Source organism: Chiloscyllium punctatum, chromosome 8 (assembly GCF_047496795.1).
Source record: "Chiloscyllium punctatum isolate Juve2018m chromosome 8, sChiPun1.3, whole genome shotgun sequence".
In the NCBI taxonomy this organism is placed as follows: Eukaryota; Metazoa; Chordata; class Chondrichthyes; order Orectolobiformes; family Hemiscylliidae; genus Chiloscyllium; species Chiloscyllium punctatum.
In genome coordinates this window covers 118,328,219-118,346,695 of record NC_092746.1, presented here as the reverse complement: position 1 = coordinate 118,346,695, position 18,477 = coordinate 118,328,219, and the positions used below count along the sequence as shown (strand labels likewise).

The following is an 18,477-nucleotide window of genomic DNA, read 5'->3' as shown; positions in this document are numbered from 1 at the left end:
GTGCTGGAGTGGGAACATTACCATAAGTGCCTGGAGATCAATGGAGGTCATCCTACATTAATAGACAGTGTCAATTAGCAAATAGGACCTGGACCCTGACCCCACCCATTGCTACTATTTCCATGCTGAGTCAACAGAAAGCTGATTTGGGGCTTCATGACAGAATAATCACCTAACTCTGCATTGAATCAAATTCATGAAGTTCGGAGCGTGGAAGGGATTTTGGTCCATGTTCTAATTAGATACTGAATATAATCAGTGGTGTTTGAATTGAAAACTCTCAAATCTAGAACGACTAAATATTGTTTCAAACCAGTCACTAAATGCTTCCATCTAAGATTTCAGATCCCAGAGAGGACATCACGGTGCATACCTTTAGTAACAGTTGTTTGATCTCTTTCTCAAGATCTTTCACTTTAGCTTCCCGCTCAGTTACCATCTGTTTTAATTCTCCAATCACAGAGCCCTGCTTCTGGGTTTCACAGTTCTGCTGCTGGCTCAGAATTTGGCTGGTGTCCTTATTCTTTGACTCATGCTGACTTAAACGGCCCATAATCTCCTGCATTTGTTTCTGCTGTTTCTGTAAAACAATCCATTGTAATAGGCAAGTGTTACTGTTAAAGTACAAACATTTTCTCTTTATTTATGACATCCAACATGAAAACCTAATATTACCATTCTTGCCAGTGAGGAATAGTGAATGCAGGGGATGCAGGGAATGAAGGGGAAGGAGGGGGAAGCAACAATTCAGGCATCATTCAATTACTAAATACTTTCACTCCTATTTCAATTTAAGTAAACAATATTGCTTACCAGCAATGCACCAACCAGTTCATCATCGTGTTTCCCTTTTTCAAGAAGGGTCACTACTTGACTCTTCAAAATCTTGAGCTCACTGGACAGAACTTTGTTCCGGGCTTTTGATCCATCAAATTTATTTTTGAGATCCTCATGATCTTTTTTCAACCTCTCATGGTCACCAGTCATTTTCTAAGCAAATATACAATCACATACAACTTGTGTATAAAACAGGCTATACAGCAAGATTACTATTGATATGACAGCTTTTACTATTAGACAATAGACCATCTTGTACTGATGGGGCTAATTCTGCCGTTATGTCTCACAGATTGCTCGACCCTACAAGGATGTTCGAGTATTCCTAATGTGTTGCCATTGTTTTATTCTTTCATTCAAGGATTTAAATTCTTGGATCACTGGGGTATGTTTTGTGGTAAGCATAAGTTATACAAGAGAGGCGGTTTGCACCTTAATAGGTTGGGGACCAGAATTCTGGCAGGCAGGTTTGCACTGCAACACAGCTACGTTTAAACTAAGTAGTGGGGGGGAGGGGACAAACTGGATGGTTAAGAAGGAAATTGAAGGGAAAGTTAGAACAAGGGAAGTCAAGAAAAACAACTATATCAATGAGGCAGAAAACTCAAAAAGGGATCATGCTGTAAGGTTGAGTGAACTAGGAGTTAATGGGAAGGGTGAGGGCAGTAATAAATTAAAAATACTATACATGAATGCACGAAGCGTTAGAAATAAGATGGATGAGCTTGAGGCTCTTTTGGAAATTGGCAGATACGATATTGTGGGGATAACTGAGACATGGCTTCAAGTGGACAGGGCCTGGGAAATGAATATTCAAGACTACGCGTGCTATCTTAAGGACAGATTGACGGACAGAGGGGGTGGGGTGGCCATGTTGATAAGGGATGATATTCAGTACCTTGCGCGGGGGGACCTAGAATCAGGGGATGTAGAGTCAGCATGGATAGAGCTGAGAAATTCTAAGGGTAAAAAGACTCTTTTCGGAGTTATCTACAGGCCCCCAAACAGTAGTCTGGATGTCGGATGTAAGTTGAGTCAGGAGCTGAAATTGGCCTGTCGCAAAGATGTTACTACAGTTGTTATGGGGGATTTCAACATGCAGGTAGACTGGGAGAATCAGGATGGTATTGGACCTCAAGAAAGAGACTTTGTGGAGTGCCTCAGAGATGGATTCTTAGAGCAGCTGGTGCTGGAGCCCACCAGGGAGAAGGCAATTCTGGATCTGGTATTGTGCAACGAACCAGAATTGATCAGGGACCTTGAAGTGAAGGAGCCATTGGGAAGTAGTGACCATAATACAATAAGCTTCAATCTGCAATTTGAGAGGGAGAGGGTACAATCAGAAGTAACAATATTTCTGTTGAATAAAGGGAACTATGGAGCTATGAGGGAGGAGCTGGCCAAAGTACAATGGTGCAATACCTTAACAGGGATGACAGTGGAGGAACAACGGCGGATATATCTGTGTATAATGCAGAAGATGCAGGATCAGTTCATTCCAAAAAGGAAGAAAGATCCTAGGAGGAGGCATGGGCGGCCGTGGCTGACAAGGGAAGTTAAGAAACATATAAAGTTAAAAGAGAAAAAGTATAACATAGCAAAGCTAAGTGGGAAAACGGAGGACTGGGAAGCTTTTAAAGAACAACAGAGGATTACCAAGAAGGAAGTACGCAGAGAAAAAATGAGGTATGAAGGTAAACTGGCCAAAAATATAAAGGAGGATAGTAAAAGCTTTTTTAGGTATTGAAAGGCAAATAAATGGTTAAGACTAAAATTGGGCCCTTGAATACAGAAACAGGGGAATATATTACGGGGAACAAAGAAATGCAGAAGAATTGAATTGGTACTTCAGATCTGTGTTCACTGGGGAAGACACAAGCAATCTCCCTGGGGTAACAGTGGCTGAAGGACCTGAACTTCAGGGAATTTATATTTGCCAGGAATTGGTGTTGGAGACACTGTTAGGTCTGAAGGTTGATAAGTCCCCGGGGCCTAATGGTCTACATCCCAGGGTACTGAGGGAGAAATCGTGGATGCGTCGGTGATTATTTTCCAGAGTTCGATAGATTTGGGATCAGTTCCTGCGGATTGGAGGGTGGCTAATGTTGTACCACTTTTTAAGAAAGGTGGGAGAGAGAAAGCAGGAAACCATAGACCAGTTAGTCTGACCTCAGTGGTGGGAAAAATGCTAGAATCTATTATAAAGGACGACACATCTGGATAGTAGTAACAGGACAGGTCAGAGTCAGCATGGATTTATGAAGGGGAAATCATGCTTGACAAACCTTCTGGAATTTTTTGAGGATGTGACTCTTAAAATGGACGAGGGAGATCCAGTAGATGTAATGCACCTGGACTTTCAGAAAGCTTTTGATAAAGTCCCACATAGGAGGTTAGTGAGCAAAATTAGGGCGCATGATATTGGGGGCAAAATACTAACTTGGATTGAAAGTTGGTTGGCTGACAAGAAACAAAGAGTAGTGATAAACGGCTCCATTTCGGAATGGCAGGCAGTGACCAGTGGGGTACCGCAGGGATCAGTGCTGGGACTGCAGCTTTTTACAATATATATTAATGATATAGAAGATGGTATTAGTAATAATATTAGCAAATTTGCTGATGATACTAAGCTGGGTGGCAGGATGAAATGTGAGGAGGATGTTAGGAGATGACAGGGTGACCTGGACAGGTTAGGTGAGTAGTCAGATGCATGGCAGATGCAGTTTGATGTGGATAAATGTATGGTTATCCACTTTGGTGACAAGAACAGGAAGGCAGATTACTACCTAAATGGAATCAATTTTGGTAAAAGGGCAGTACAAAGAGATCTGGGTGTTCTTGTACACCAGTCAATGAAGGTAAGCATGCAGGTACAGCAGGTAGTGAAGAAGGCTAATAGCGTGCTTGCCTTCATAACAAGAGAGATTGAGTATAGAAGCAAAGAGGTCCTTCTGCAGCTTTACAGGGCCCTGGTGAGACCGCACCTAGAATATTGTATGCAGTTCTGGTCTCCAAATTTGAGGAAAGACAGTCTGACTATTGAGGGAGTGCAGCGTAGGTTCATGAGGTCAATTCCTGGAATGGCGGGACTACCTTATGCTGAAAGACTGGAGCGACTGGGCTTGTATATCCTTGAGTTTAGAAGACTGAGAGGGGATCTGATTGAGACATATAAGATTATTAAAGGATTGGACACTCTGGAGGCAGGAAACATGTTTCCGCTGATGGATAAGTGCCGAACCAGAGGACACACTTAAAAATACGGTGTAGATCATTTAGGACAGAGATGAGGAGAAACCTTTTCACTCAGAGAGTGGTGGCTGTGTGGAATGCTCTGCCCCAGAGGGCAGTGGAGGCCCAGTCTCTGGATTCATTTAAGAAAGAGTTGGATAGAGCTCTCAAGGATAGTGGAATCAAGGGTTATGGAGATAAGGCAGGAACAGGATACTGATTAAGGATGATCAGCCACGATCATATTGAATGGTGGTGCAGGCTCGAAGGGCAGCATGGCCTACTCCTGCACCTATCGTCTATTGTCTATTCTCCCATGTCTCATGCTTACTTATTCTAATAGCAAACTAGTATTTGTCAAGAGGATTCACCCTTCCCTTGTGACACTCTTGGCTCCTCAGTTCTGCATCTAATTCTTTCTCCATTGCTATGCCCTTCCTTTACTCACTATGCTGATTTCAAATCATTAAGCCTCCTGATTAAAAAATGTTGACAAATGGTCACTTATTAGTAAAGTGAATGTTGCTGAAATGATACCTGCTATCAAAGCTTTTTGTTTCCTATTCACTGGGATAAATGCAAAAATACCAAATTTCAAATGATAACTATAATCTATACTCCAGGAGGAAAAGGTGCTGACTGATAAGGCACAAGGCTTGAACATATTATTTTCATTTTCCTTGCTCCTTCTTTTAATTATACAGGAGCTTGGGGCTCTCTATAGCTCCCATTACTTTCTCCATTTGCAATGGCCTTGGCCATTCAGAGTTGACTCACCAGCCAAACAACACCCTTTACCTTGTAGTGTAATTACTGTGATTGTTTGAAATGTGGCATTTTTGTGTTTCACCTGCTGAGCAAGGTATAAAGTAACAGGACAATCAATGTAAATAATGTTTGTAGAACTTGCTACTTGTCTTCCATAATTGAATGCTTATGATATCACAGACAATGTTTTTGACTAGTGTGAACAAATAACAAGATCCTACAACATTCTTGAAGAGAGATAGAAAAGTACAACCAAATCAAACAGTATACTGAACAATTCAGCATCCTCTATCCCCCTGCATTCGTAATACTTAGGGCACTCAGCTCTGACTTTGATATTTAGAAATTAGCCTTGAGACCTTTGTGAATGGAAATAAATGGTGAATTTCTCACGGGTAGTGCTGTATTATCCAGAGATTATAAAGTACTTACTTCGAATGCTTCCTTCCTTTCTTTCTCTAGTGTACGAATGTATGCTACATTTTTGTCTTGATTTGACAAACGCCGCAATCCTGAAATACCTAGCATTTCTTCTTCCACACTGTGTTCAGATGACCGTCCCTTCTGGTTATTTAGCCCCATTTGGCTTTCCAACTCTTGGATCTAGTTAAACATGAGAAATAATAAGATATGCAAGAATAGACTGTGCCACAATGATATTTTTTGCAATAAACCTGATTACGAACCTCAAATATCCTCGGTAACATTGCTAATCACCAGCAGTTTCTTTTCTTTAAAACTGAAAAAGTGAGGTGAATTGCCTCAGGTCAATCATGCAGAGCATCAAAAAACTAAAAAATGTGCAGCAGATAGAGATAGTGAAAGAAAGAAAGAACTGGAACTTAGACAGAGGCCTTCATGACTTCAGGACATCCCAAAATACTTTATGTCATACTAAGCTATCCTCATTTAACACTTTTAATGTGCTCCTAGAAAAAAGTTCACTAATCAAAAATATGCTAAATAGACATTGTTATCTCATAAGAAAATGTTTAATTAGAATGGGTTACATCCTGGCCTGTAATTTTTACATTGATAACTATTGACTAGCTTGACTTACTTCTAGAAATCCACTTACTAATTCTTAAGAACTCATTACCTCTTTCAAATTACCTCCAGCTCACCACCTCTTCTATTGCTCGCCCCCATCATATTCCAAGCCTGCAGCCTGCCTCTTTCTTCCCTGATCCTCCGGCTCCCCTCCTTCTTGCCATTTCCCTCCACTGAACTCTCGCTGTAAGCAAATACTGAGGAGGACGATTTTGGCAAGAGGAGGACTTTGGCAAGAGGAGGGAATGGGAGTGCAAGAGATTCAGAAAAAATAGTGAGGAGGAGGAAAGTGGTGAGCAGGAAAGACAGTGAAGTCATAGTTTGATTCTAAAAAAGAATGAGCAAACTCAATAATCTCGCGAAAACAAAAATGACAACAGTGATATTTGGTAAATGTCCCAAAATCTATTGAATGCACAAAAATAAAATGCAGAATGCAGTTTAATTAGGGAATACACATACCTTCAAACTGCTGTCATATAGGAAATGAGGCAACCAATGTTTGCATCGCAAGGTCTCACAGTCATAATACCAAAGGACAATAATGCCTTTCTTCTATACAGTGGCATGGGTTCTTTTAGAATCATAGAATCCCTACAGTGCAGAAGCAAGCCATTTAGCCCATTGAGTCCACAATGACCCTCTGAAGGGCATCCCACTCACAGCCACCCTCTCACCCTATCCCTTTAACCTTGCACTCTCCCATAGTTAATCCATTTAGTCTGCTCATCCCTGAAGCCATGGGCAATTTAGCATGGCCAATCCACCAAACCTGCACATCTTTGGACTATGGGAGGAAACCTGACTACCTGGAGGAAACTTATGTAGACACTCAGAGAATATGCAAACTCCACACAGAAAGTTGCCCAAGGGTGGAATTGAGCCCAGGTCCTGGTGCTGTAAGGCAGTAACGCTAACCATTGAGCTACCGTGCTGTCCTCTGTACGTCCTAAATGGCAGACAAATATAATTCTAACATCTCATCTGAAAACTGGCACACTAACAGTGTAGCACTGTCTGAGTAGTGCAGTGAGAATGCTCATTTTTCCAGAATGGGACTTAAACCTACAACCTTTTAACACAGAAGTAAGATTACAACCACTGAGCGACAGCTGACAATTATGAACAGACTCGGCCCTTCAAAAAAATCATGGTTGATTGATTTTAACCTCAATTCTACATTCTTGCAATATCCCTGACAATATTTCATTTCTTTGGTAATTAAGAATCTATCTACCACAACCCTAAAATATTTAAAGATTATGCATTAGGTGTAATTTGATAGTACAAAGCTAATCTTTAATAAAGTGTAGATTGCAGGAGTGAGGAAGGACTGAGGGTGCTGCTGAATTTTGTAGATGGTAAAAAAGAAGACAGATTGGAGGTTAAGAATGAAAAGACAATTGGTTATGAGATGACATATTATTTCTCATATCTCATTTGGGAGTGGCATACCATCAGTGTTACAGACAGGAAACCAAAACCAGAGAATCCAAGCACACAGGTAGACATTGCCAATATTAATCCATCAAATTAATTAGACTTGTCTGAGATGTAAAGATACTCGATGAAGGATAACTGAAAAGAAAACTTTCAAAGCCCAGCAAAGCTTATGAAGGTGATCAATCTATACTGACTTAGCACAGTGACAGGACTGGAAGCTGTGAGCACTGAGGCTGTAAAGGTGTCAATAAATAGCATAAGGAATTTTGGAAGGTATTTGGAAAACTGGTTCAAAAGAACCATAAATTTCAGCCTTGCTTGAAATAGTGGATTTATCTTCCAGTTTATAGCACAAGCGTGCAATTGATTCTTTTGTTCAACCAACATCTTTGATTAATATATAATATTGGGCTACATTTAACCACATACATTCCTCCAATTAAATTAGGAAAGACAATGGTTTAAGACTTGGTTACATTTAGTAAATTAGTGACAAAGTTCTGGCTCATTGCTGATCTCCTCCTCCAAATGCACAGTGGTTAGCACTGCTGCTTCACAGCGCCAGAGACCCGGGTTCAATTCCAGCCTTGGGTGACTGTCTGTGTGGAGTTTGCATATTCTCCCAGTGTCTGCGTAGGTTTCTTCTGGGTGCTCTGGTTTCCTCCCACAGTTCAAAAGATGTGCAGGTTAGGTGAATTGGCCATGCTAAATTGCCCGTAGTGTTAGGTGAAGGGATAAGTGTAAGGGTCTGGGTGGGTTGCTCTTCAGAGGGTCGGTGTGAACTTGTTGGGCCGCACTGTAAGAAATCCAATCTAATCTAATCTAAATCAAAAACAAATACCAATGAATCAGAAATAACCCAACAGTTGCGACCCAGATACTACAATTTTAGTTACCACCACCGGTAAATGAGGAACAACCCTACCCTACAACTTGCATTGGGATGCCTTACCTTCTTCTGCAAGATTTGGATCTGCTGAGCTCTCCCGCGCCATGTCCCCTTGTTATTCAGTAAATGTTGTATATTCACATCTTCTCCCACTTCATTAACTAATACCTGGTAAAAATAAGGACACCTTCACTGCATTTTGGGTGACCACTTTGCAGAGCACCTCCATACACTCTGTGACCCCGCTGGCTGCCAGTCACTTTAATTCTCTGCCCCATCCCCATTCTGATGTGTCGGAATCTCTGTCTCCTAAACAGTTACATTGAAGCTCAATAGAAATTTGAGGAACAGCACTTAACTTTTCATCTAGTCATTTTGCAGCCTTGCTGCACTTAGCACCCAAATCAACAATTCCAGATAATAACATTGTCAATTGTCGAAAAAACCCTTCAGGTTCACTAATGCCCTTGAAGGAATGAAACTGCCATCCTTACCACATTTGCCTTCATGCAACTCCAGACCTACAGCAATGAGGTTGACTCTTAACTGCCACTGGGCAATAAATACTGGGCTCGCCAGTGAAGCTCTTGTCCCATGAATGATTAAAAAAAAACTTCTGCCCCCATTCTTTTGGACAACAGCTGTTAGCAATGGTTTTGCTGTCCCCATTTAAACCTCTTCTAGACCCACCTTTACTTTTTCTACTTTTCACATCATCATCTCCTTTGCTTTACAACATTATTCGTTTTTGCTATTTTTCCCCCTTTCTTGGCTTTCAACTTATTAGGAACCTTTTTATCCTTTCCTCCCTCCCATCCTTTACCTTCACACGCTTGTTTAAGAGCTAATACAGCTTTTATCTAGTTCTGATGAAACTTGAAACATGTACATCAGACCGATTTTTCATCTCCATCAGTGCTGCAATGAAGTTTCAAATGAAATTACATATGGGAGTAACCTTAACCTAACTGTCACCCCTTTCAATTCAGAAAACTGATAAGTTTAAGTGCAATGCCAGTTTAAACCCTGCCTAGTTCTACTCTCAGTTGAAGTCAGTGGATGGGTTTATAACACTGGAATTTAATACTATCCTACATGTTTCCGATATGACAAGTAAAAACATTTCAGGTAACAGTAACTTGCTCATTTCTATGGTGTGGGTGGATGTAGGAGCCTGCTGTTGTAATCAACCAATATTACTAGCTTTACCATAATTCAGATGTCATACCTTGTGGGCCATTTTCAACTCTTGTTTGACACTCAGTATTTGGTTTCGAGACTCAATCAGTTTTAGATTGGTTGCTGCAAGTTTTTCATGTAGGGCTTTTGCATCAAGGATGTCAGACTGCTGTAAACAAGCACCAGAATTCAACATATAATTACAATGTGTACCAAGGTACAGATTGAGGATCATGGTTATCATTGTAGTTTTCTCAATAATTTTTGTGAGTATTGCCAAAAATTATTCAAGTGAAAATAATTGATTGCGACATGTTGAATGGGAACAGCAGAAGTGAGAAAACAAAGGAAAGAGAGATTGGGGAGGATGCATTTCCCTGGCCTTTTCCTGATCTATGACTGTATTACCATTGTATATAAAATAAATAAGCTTCTCAAATGTCTGCTGAAGGCACTGCAATAAAATGGGAATAGAACTGAGGAAAATTCAGAGAGAAAGGCAACTGGAAATGGAAAAAACACCAAAAACTCATGAAGAGAATAAAGGAAATAACAAGCATGAGTGATGACAAAGGACAGTGAAGGTTGTATGAAGCAGCACTGCAAGAGGAGGCCACTTGGCCCATCGTGTCCGCATCAGTTCTCTGAATAAGCATCGTGCCTTCCTGCCATTATTTCTGCCCTTTTCTCAAGTGTGACCTTGTACATTGTTTTTATTCAATTAGTCATTTAATACTAATACCCTGTTGAATATCAACTGAACCAGCCTCCACCACATGCCTAAGGACTTGCTGTGTGAAAAGTTTTTTTTTTCCACACATCGCATCTGCTCTTTCTTTTACCAATTACTTCCAAACTGTGCCATCTCATTCTCAATAATTTAATAAGTGAGAACAATTTGTCCCCATCTAGTCTGTCCATACCCCTCAAGTTATTTGAAAACTTAAATCATATTTTCTCAGCCTTTTCTTCTCCAAGGGAAACAATCCCAACTTATCCAATCTATCTCCATGATTATGGTAGACAGGTTAATGGAAGTTAAGAAGGTAGGGGAACAACTTGCGAAAAAAAAGTGCAAAAGCCAGCTGGAGATGCAGAAGTACAAAGAAACAAAAGAAAAGTAACAAATGACTGTGAAGAAAATTCAGATATTTGCAGCACAGAAAGATGCCATCATGTCCTTGCCAGTAAAACAAAGATCTGACTAAACTAACCCCATTTTACAGCTTTTGGCCCACAGTTCTGCAGGCTAAGGCAACACAAGTGAATATCTAAATACAGTTTAAATGTTACAAGAGCTTCACCTTTTAGGCAGTGAGCTCCAGACTTCAACCACCCTGAATGAAAAACTTCTTCCTCAACTTTCCTCTTTAGCCTTCTGCCTCTTTCCTTAAATATATGTGCTCTCTCTACTCATGGAATAACATTCTTTCCACCCTATCTCTGGCCGTCATATTCTCATATATCTCTATCAGATGTAGATGGGCAGACAGAAGGGAGGCCAATAGCTACAAGTATTGGCAACATCAGAGTAGGAAATAAAGGAAGCATATAAGATGAACAACTAAAGACAGAGGAAAGGCAAAAAGAGTAAGAGAGACTCAGTCTTATTATTTACACTGACCAGTGAGCTGTTTTGTATCCTGGGAGACAATTCTTTGTTGGTGCGTCCAGATGATTCTTTGGTGCTGGCTGTTTGAGTGGCATCAAGCTATCAAAACAACCATTATATAATTGAGGGCATAAAAATGTTACAACTATTAAATATCAAAATGATGACAGGAACAGTAGGCCATTGTGCTCTCACTTTTTCAGCTTATGAAACAAATTTACCTGACAGCAGTAGCAAAAGTAGTAACAAGATTTTCAACATTAGGACTATATGAGATGGCACGAGACAAACATGTGTGCCACTTCCATAACCAACTTTGACCTGTTCTGAAATAGTGGTTTTCTCTGGCATTTGTCCAGGCCACAACATTAAGATTGACAATGAAAAAAGCTGATCTCTAATTATCTTTGTACAGTGTAAACTAGCTACAATTAGTCAGCCAACTTGTACAAGAAGGACAGTGCAATGGCTCCAACACTACCCTCCACGTAAGGTCTGGGAAACAGAATCAAAGTTTAAAATTGCCCTTTTCAAGCAAATGTTCAGGCTGTAGCCACTGCAAGTACAAGCATTTGATGCCATACCGCAGCTTTGCTCTATAAATGTAGAATTCCTACAACAATATTATGTCAAGATACTACAGAATCGCAGCCATTTTTGAAGCATAACCATCATAAAATTCAAATATTACTTGATATTCAATGATCTGACTCAGGATGAAATGGTTATGGAACAGTCTGAACATCAAACAACAATAGTTTAAAATCAGGTTAACTCGGAGTGCAAGAAGTGCTTCTAGCAGAAACCTTGCTGTTTGGTCAATGTGACAACAGTAGAAAACCCAGTACCATTTTTAAAAGACACAGATTGAATCAACAGAGATCAACATCTGCCCACAGATTTTATGTTCATGGCAGAGCCATATCAGAAGATTTCTAACTCTCAGTACCAAATCCATCTCTCTGGACTTGTACTAGTGTCAAGGATAATAATCTATTCAACAATACTTCCTGGAGCACAGAGTACATGCTCTAGTTCAGGAATTGATAATTGTTCCAACCTTACAAAACTCTTTGTTGTTTGTCTGGGCTATGTTACTTAGAAAAGATGAGATGTCTCAAATGACTTCACATATAAGCTACCATGACCGTTATTATGGAGGTAAAATACATTTATAACTAAACACCTCTCTGTCCATCTGGCACCTTATTTAAGTCAGAGGAACAGTTCTGGTGGAAATATCACATTTCTTTTGTACCCACAGGCTGATACACTGGGGTGAAAGATTGAATATCATTGTTGCCAATTCCTCATTGTGCCTCTGAGATTCCGTGAGAAGGCAGCAACCACACCACCTTTTCCAGCTCCTGTAACTTGTTGCCCAGCTGCTTGATTTTGGATTTCAGGCTCTCATTTTCCACGGTTAGCTCACGATTCCGTTTGGAAAGCTCGACAATTTTGGTTGCAGCCACGTCCCCTGCTATACCAGCTGTTCCTGCAACACAGTCATATACTTTAGCTAGTTGGCATAGTGTTTCAAAGAGCTGCCTGCAGAGACTGCCTTTGGTTCATTAACAGGCAAGTGATATGCCATGTTTATCACAGAATTATAGAATTCTTACAGTGTGGAAACAGGCCATTTGGCCCAACAAGTCCACACCGACCCTCCGAAGAGTAACCCACCCAGATGTATACCACCTACCCTATTATCCTATATTTACCTCTGACTAATGTACCTAACATACACATCCCTGAACACAATGGGTAATTTAGCATTGCCAATTCACCTAACCTGCACATCTTTAGATTGTGGGAGGAAACCGGAGCACCCGGAGGAAACCTACGCAGACACGGGGAGAATGTGTAAACTCCAAACAAACAGTCGCCCGAGGCTGGAATCAAACCCGGGTGCCTGGCACTGTGCTAACCACTGAGCCACCGTGCCACCTAACTAATTCTTCCCTTGTCTTCAATTTGTCCCCTTCACTGAAGTCTTCAAGGGATTCCCAGCACATTTTTTTGTCAGGCAAGGGAATTAAGGGTTATTAATTCATAATGGGTGGATGAAGTCAAGATGCTTAGGAGCACAGAAGCAGGAGTAGGCCACTCAGAGCATTGAGCTTACTGTACAATTCAATTAGATGATGGCTGATTATCTGCCTTAACATCACTATCCTACACTGTCCTCTTAATCACTTGATGTCGTTAGTATCCTGAAATCTCAGTTTCTGCCTTGAACATGTTCAATGATTGAGCTTCCATAGTCTTAGAGATTTACCACCTTCTAAATGAAAAATTCCTCCTCATCTTAACTTTAAATGGGCTATATGACCTCTGTTTCTAGATTCAGCAACCAGGAGAAACATCTTATTTACATTCAAAGAATTTTGTAAGTTTCAATGAGATCCTAGTCTTTGAAATGTTAGAGAATGTGGGCCCCTTCAACTCTTCTCGTAAAATAATCTCGCAATCCCAGGGATTAGCTGGTGAAACTTTGATGTAATTCTTCCATGGCAAACATTTTTAAAAATTCATTCAACTGACGTGGGCATCATTAGCTAGGCCAGCATTTATACAACATCCCTAATCGTGCTTAAGAAGGTGTGGTGAGCTACCTTTTAAACACGCAGTCCTTGGTGTGTAGGGATACCCACAGTGCTGTTGGGAAGATAGTTACAGAATTTTAATCCAGCTCTTTAGATAAGGAGACCAAGACTGAATACATGACTCCAGGTGTGGCACCTTAAGAATCTACAAATTACATTAAAACATCTTGTCTCTACTCAAGTATCCTTGTGATGAAGGCCACATATCATTTGCCTTCCTAAACACTTGCTGAACCTGTGTGCTGGTGTTTGGTCAGTCATGATAAGGATAACAAGGTCTCTTTAAACATCAATTCTTCCTAACTCCTCAAATTTGAGAAATATTGAATACTTTTTTTACACTTATTTTCATTCCATTCCATCTGCCATGCTCTTGACAATTAATTGAGCTGGTCCAAATCTCCTTATAGTCTCTTTGCTTTCTCCTCATAACTTACAATGACACATATAGTTTTGTATCATCAGAAAGTTTGGAAATATTACATTCAGTCCACACATTCAAATCTTTAACACAGATTCTGAAAAAGTGTAGCTTCAGCAATGATCCTTGAGGCAGAACTGCCATCCTCAGAATGATCCATTTATTCCTACTCTTTGTTTTAGAACATAGAACATAGAACAATACAGCACAGAACAGGCCCTTCGGCCCACGATGTTGTGCCGAACTTCTATCCTAGATTAAGCACCCATCCATGTACCTATCCAAATGCCACATAAAGGTCGCCAATGAATCTGACTCTACCACTCCCTCGGGCAGCGCATTCCATGCCCCCACCACTCTCTGGGTAAAGAACCCACCCCTGACATCTCCCCTATACCTTCCACCCTTCACCTTAAATTTATGTCCCCTTGTAACACTCTGTTGTACCCGGGGAAAAAGTTTCTGACTGTCTACTCTATCTATTCCCCTGATCATCTTATAAACCTCTATCAAGTCACCCCTCATCCTTCGCCGTTCCAACGAGAAAAGGCCGAGAACTCTCAACCTATCCTCGTACGACCTACTCTCCATTCCAGGCAACATCCTGGTAAATCTTCTCTGCACCCTCTCCAAAGCTTCCACATCTTTCCTAAAGTGAGGCGACCAGAACTGCACACAGTACTCCAAATGTGGCCTAACCAAAGTCCTGTACAGCTGCAACATCACCTCACGACTCTTGAATTCAATCCCTCTGCTAATGAACGATAATACTCCATAGGCCTTCTTACAAACTCTATCCACCTGAGTGGCAACCTTCAAAGATCTATGTACATAGACCCCAAGATCCCTCTGTTCCTCCACCTGACCAAGAACCCTACCATTAACCCTGTATTCCGCATTCTTATTTGTTCTTCCAAAATGGACAACCTCACACTTGGCAGGGTTGAACTCCATCTGCCACTCCTCAGCCCAGCTCTGCATCATATCTAAGTCCCTCTGCAGCCGACAACAGCCCTCCTCACTGTCCACAACTCCACCTATCTTTGTATCATCTGCAAATTTACTGACCCACCCTTCGACTCCCTCCTCTAAGTCATTAATAAAAATTACAAACAGCAGAGGACCCAGAACTGATCCCTGCGGAACTCCACTTGTAACTGGACTCCATGCTGAATATTTACCATCTACCACCACTCTCTGACTTCGACCGGTTAGCCAGTTTTCTATCCAATTGGCCAAATTTCCCTCTATCCCATGCCTCCTGACTTTCCGCATAAGCCTACCATGGGGAACCTTATCAAATGCCTTACTAAAATCCATGTACACTACATCCACTGCTCTACCCTCATCCACATGCTTGGTCACCTCCTCGAAGAATTCAATAAGACTTGTAAGGCAAGACCTACCCTTCACAAATCCGTGCTGGCTGTCCCTAATCAAGCAGTGTCTTTCCAGATACTCGTAAATCCTATCCCTCAGTACCCTTTCCGTTACTTTGCCTACCACAGAAGTAAGACTAACTGGCCTGTAATTCCCGGGGTTATCCCTATTCCCTTTTTTGAACAGGGGCACAACATTCGCTACTCTCCAGTCCCCTAGTACCACCCCAGTTGCCAGTGAAGACGAGAAGATCATTGCCAACGGTACTGCAATTTCCTCTCTTGCTTCCCACATAATCCTAGGATATATCCCGTCAGGCCCGGGGGACTTGTCTATCCTCAAGTTGTTCAAAATGTCCAACACATCTTCCTTCCTAACAGGTATCTCTTCTAGCTTATCAGTCCGTTTCACACTCTCCTCTTCAACAATACGGTCCCTCTCGTTCGTAAATACTGAAGAGAAGTGTCTGTTAACTAATTTTCAATTCATACATTATATTAGACCCAATCACAAGTGCTCTAATTTTGTTTACTAACTTCCTTGTGGTAACCTTATCAAAACCTTTCTGAAATCCAAAGACACCGCATCCTCTAATGCTCCTTTATCTGAGTTATAATTAACATCTTCAAATAACTCCAAAATATTTACCAAACATGTCTTTCCTTTAACGAATCCACGCTAATTCTACCCAATTACATCATTATTTTCTAAGTAACAGCAAATGACTGCAAATGCTGGAATCTGGACTGAAAATAAACAATGCTGGAAACCACAGCAGATCAGGCAGTGTCCATGGAGAGACAGGAAGCTAACATTTGCAGTCTAGATGACTCTTCAGCGCTCTAATGAAAAATTGCAGCACATCGCTGTGTAGGGAAACTTAGATTGGGATTATATTTAATGGGATTTAGAAGAATGAAGGGGGATCCTATAGAAACATATAAAATTATGAACAGAATAGATAAAATAGAAGCTGGGAGGTTGTTTCTACTGGCAGGTGAAATTAGAAATAGAACATAGAACATAGAACATAGAAGAATACAGCGCAGTACAGGCCCTTTGGCCCTCGATGTTGCGCCGATCCAAGCCCACCTAACCTACACTAGCCCACTATCCTCCATATGCCTATCCAATGCCCGTTTAAATGCCCATAAAGAGGGAGAGTCCACCACTGCTACTGGCAGGGCATTCCATGAACTCACGACTCGCTGAGTAAAGAATCTACCCCTAACATCTGTCCTATACCTACCACCCCTTAATTTAAAGTATGCCCCTTCGTAATAGCTGACTCCATACGTGGAAAAAGGTTCTCATGGTCAACCCTAATCATCTTGTACACCTCTATCAAGTCACCCCTAAACCTTCTTTTCTCCAATGAAAACAGCCCCAAGTGCCTCAGCCTTTCCTCAAAGGATCTTCCTACCATACCAGGCAACATCCTGGTAAACCTCCTCTGCACCCGTTCCGGTGCCTCCACATCCTTCCTATAGTATGGCGACCAAAACTGCACACAATACTCCAGATGTGGCCGCACCAGAGTCTTATACAACTGCAACATGACCTCAGGACTCCGGAACTCAATTCCTCTACCAATAAAAGCCAGTACGCCATATGCCTTCTTCACCGCACTATTTACCTGGGTGGCAACTTTCAAAGGTCTGTGTGCATGGACACCAAGATCCCTCTGCTCATCCACACTACCAAGTATCCGACCATTAGCCCAGTACCCGATCTTTTTGTTACTCATACCAAAGTGAATCACTTCACACTTAGCTGCATTGAACTCCATTTGCCACCTTTCTGCCCAGCTCTGCAGCTTATCTATATCCCGCTGTAACCTGCCACATCCTTCCTCACTGTCAACAACTCCACCGACTTTCGTATCATCCGCAATGGGGCATAGCATCAAAATAAGGAGGAGAAGATTGGGAACTGATTGAGGAGGAACTCCTTCAACCAAAGGGTTGTGAATCTATGGAATTCCCCACCCAGTGAAGCAGTTGAGGCTACCTCATTGAACATTTTTAAAGCAACGACAGGTAGATTTTTGAACAGTAAAGGAATTAAGGGTTACGTGAGCAGGCCAGCAACTGGAGCGGAGTCCACAAAAAGATCAGCTATGATCTTATTGAATGGTGAAGTGGGTGTGGGGACCTGATGGCCTACTCCTGCTCCTATATCTTATGTTCTTATGAAACATACTTTCCAGATTACTGAGGTTACAACTAATCCATTTCCATCGCACATTTAAAATGATGGAATATTTTATCCGGACAATTACTAATGTGATGAAGGTTTATAATGTATACTTATTATTATTTGGGAACTTGGATTCATCACCCCCCCCCACCACTTTCCCTTTCCTAGTCTTAGCAAAATATAGTCCTGGTTCTCAGTCACCACTCTCTTCCTCCTCTATGCTTGATCTCTGGCAGGCACATCAGCTTGTAACTATGCCATTGCCAGTATTTGACCAACTGCTCACTGCTCCTCCATTCACAGGTTGCTTTGCAATTTTAATTCATTAGCACCTATTGCCCATCCCTAGTTGCCATTGAAAAGGTGGTGGTGAGCTGCATTCTTGAATCACCGCAGTCCACTTTCCATATATATTTCCATAATGCTATAAAGCAAGAATTCCAGAATTTTGACCCAGTAACACTGAAGGAACAGCTGTTTATTTTCTAATTCTGGATGGTTTGGAGGGGAATTTGCAGGTAGTGGCATCCAAATGTATTGGCTGCACTTATCCTTCTAGATGGAAGCGATTGTGGGTTGTAAGGTGCTGTTTAAGAAGCCTTGGTGAATTTCTCCAGTGAATCTTATGAGTAGTAAATATTGTTGTTACTGATTGTCAGTGGTGAAGGGAAAAATGTTTGTGGACATGGTGCCAATCAAGCTGCTGCTGTGTCCTGAGTAGTTTCGAGCTTCTTCAATGTTCTTAGAAATGCATGCATTCAGGAAAGTGGGAAGTATTCCATCACACTTGTGCCTTGTAGATCATAAAGCAACTTTGAGGATTGAAGATGTTAATTATTCACTTCAGGATTCCTTGCCTCTG

General features: G+C 41.3%; 1 protein-coding gene across 3 annotated transcripts in view; it reads right to left on the bottom strand.

Moving 5' to 3' along the window:
• The window catches only part of ccdc13 (coiled-coil domain containing 13), an 82,483-nt gene that overhangs the window by 46,465 nt on the left and 17,541 nt on the right, over positions 1 to 18,477 (bottom strand). For 2 of the 3 annotated variants that reach the window (XR_011961413.1, XM_072576328.1), the window contains exons 3-9: positions 12,365 to 12,504; positions 11,022 to 11,108; positions 9,447 to 9,566; positions 8,282 to 8,386; positions 5,269 to 5,439; positions 814 to 990; positions 374 to 580 (exon numbers count right to left, since the gene is read on the bottom strand). Coding sequence is in view for 2 of the 3 variants with exons in the window: in XM_072576328.1 (XP_072432429.1) it covers positions 374 to 580; positions 814 to 990; positions 5,269 to 5,439; positions 8,282 to 8,386; positions 9,447 to 9,566; positions 11,022 to 11,108; positions 12,365 to 12,504 (1,007 nt within the window). In the remaining variant the exon portion in view is untranslated. The remainder of the gene's footprint in view (positions 1 to 373; positions 581 to 813; positions 991 to 5,268; positions 5,440 to 8,281; positions 8,387 to 9,446; positions 9,567 to 11,021; positions 11,109 to 12,364; positions 12,505 to 18,477) is intronic. The other variant, XM_072576329.1, reaches the window with a different exon arrangement.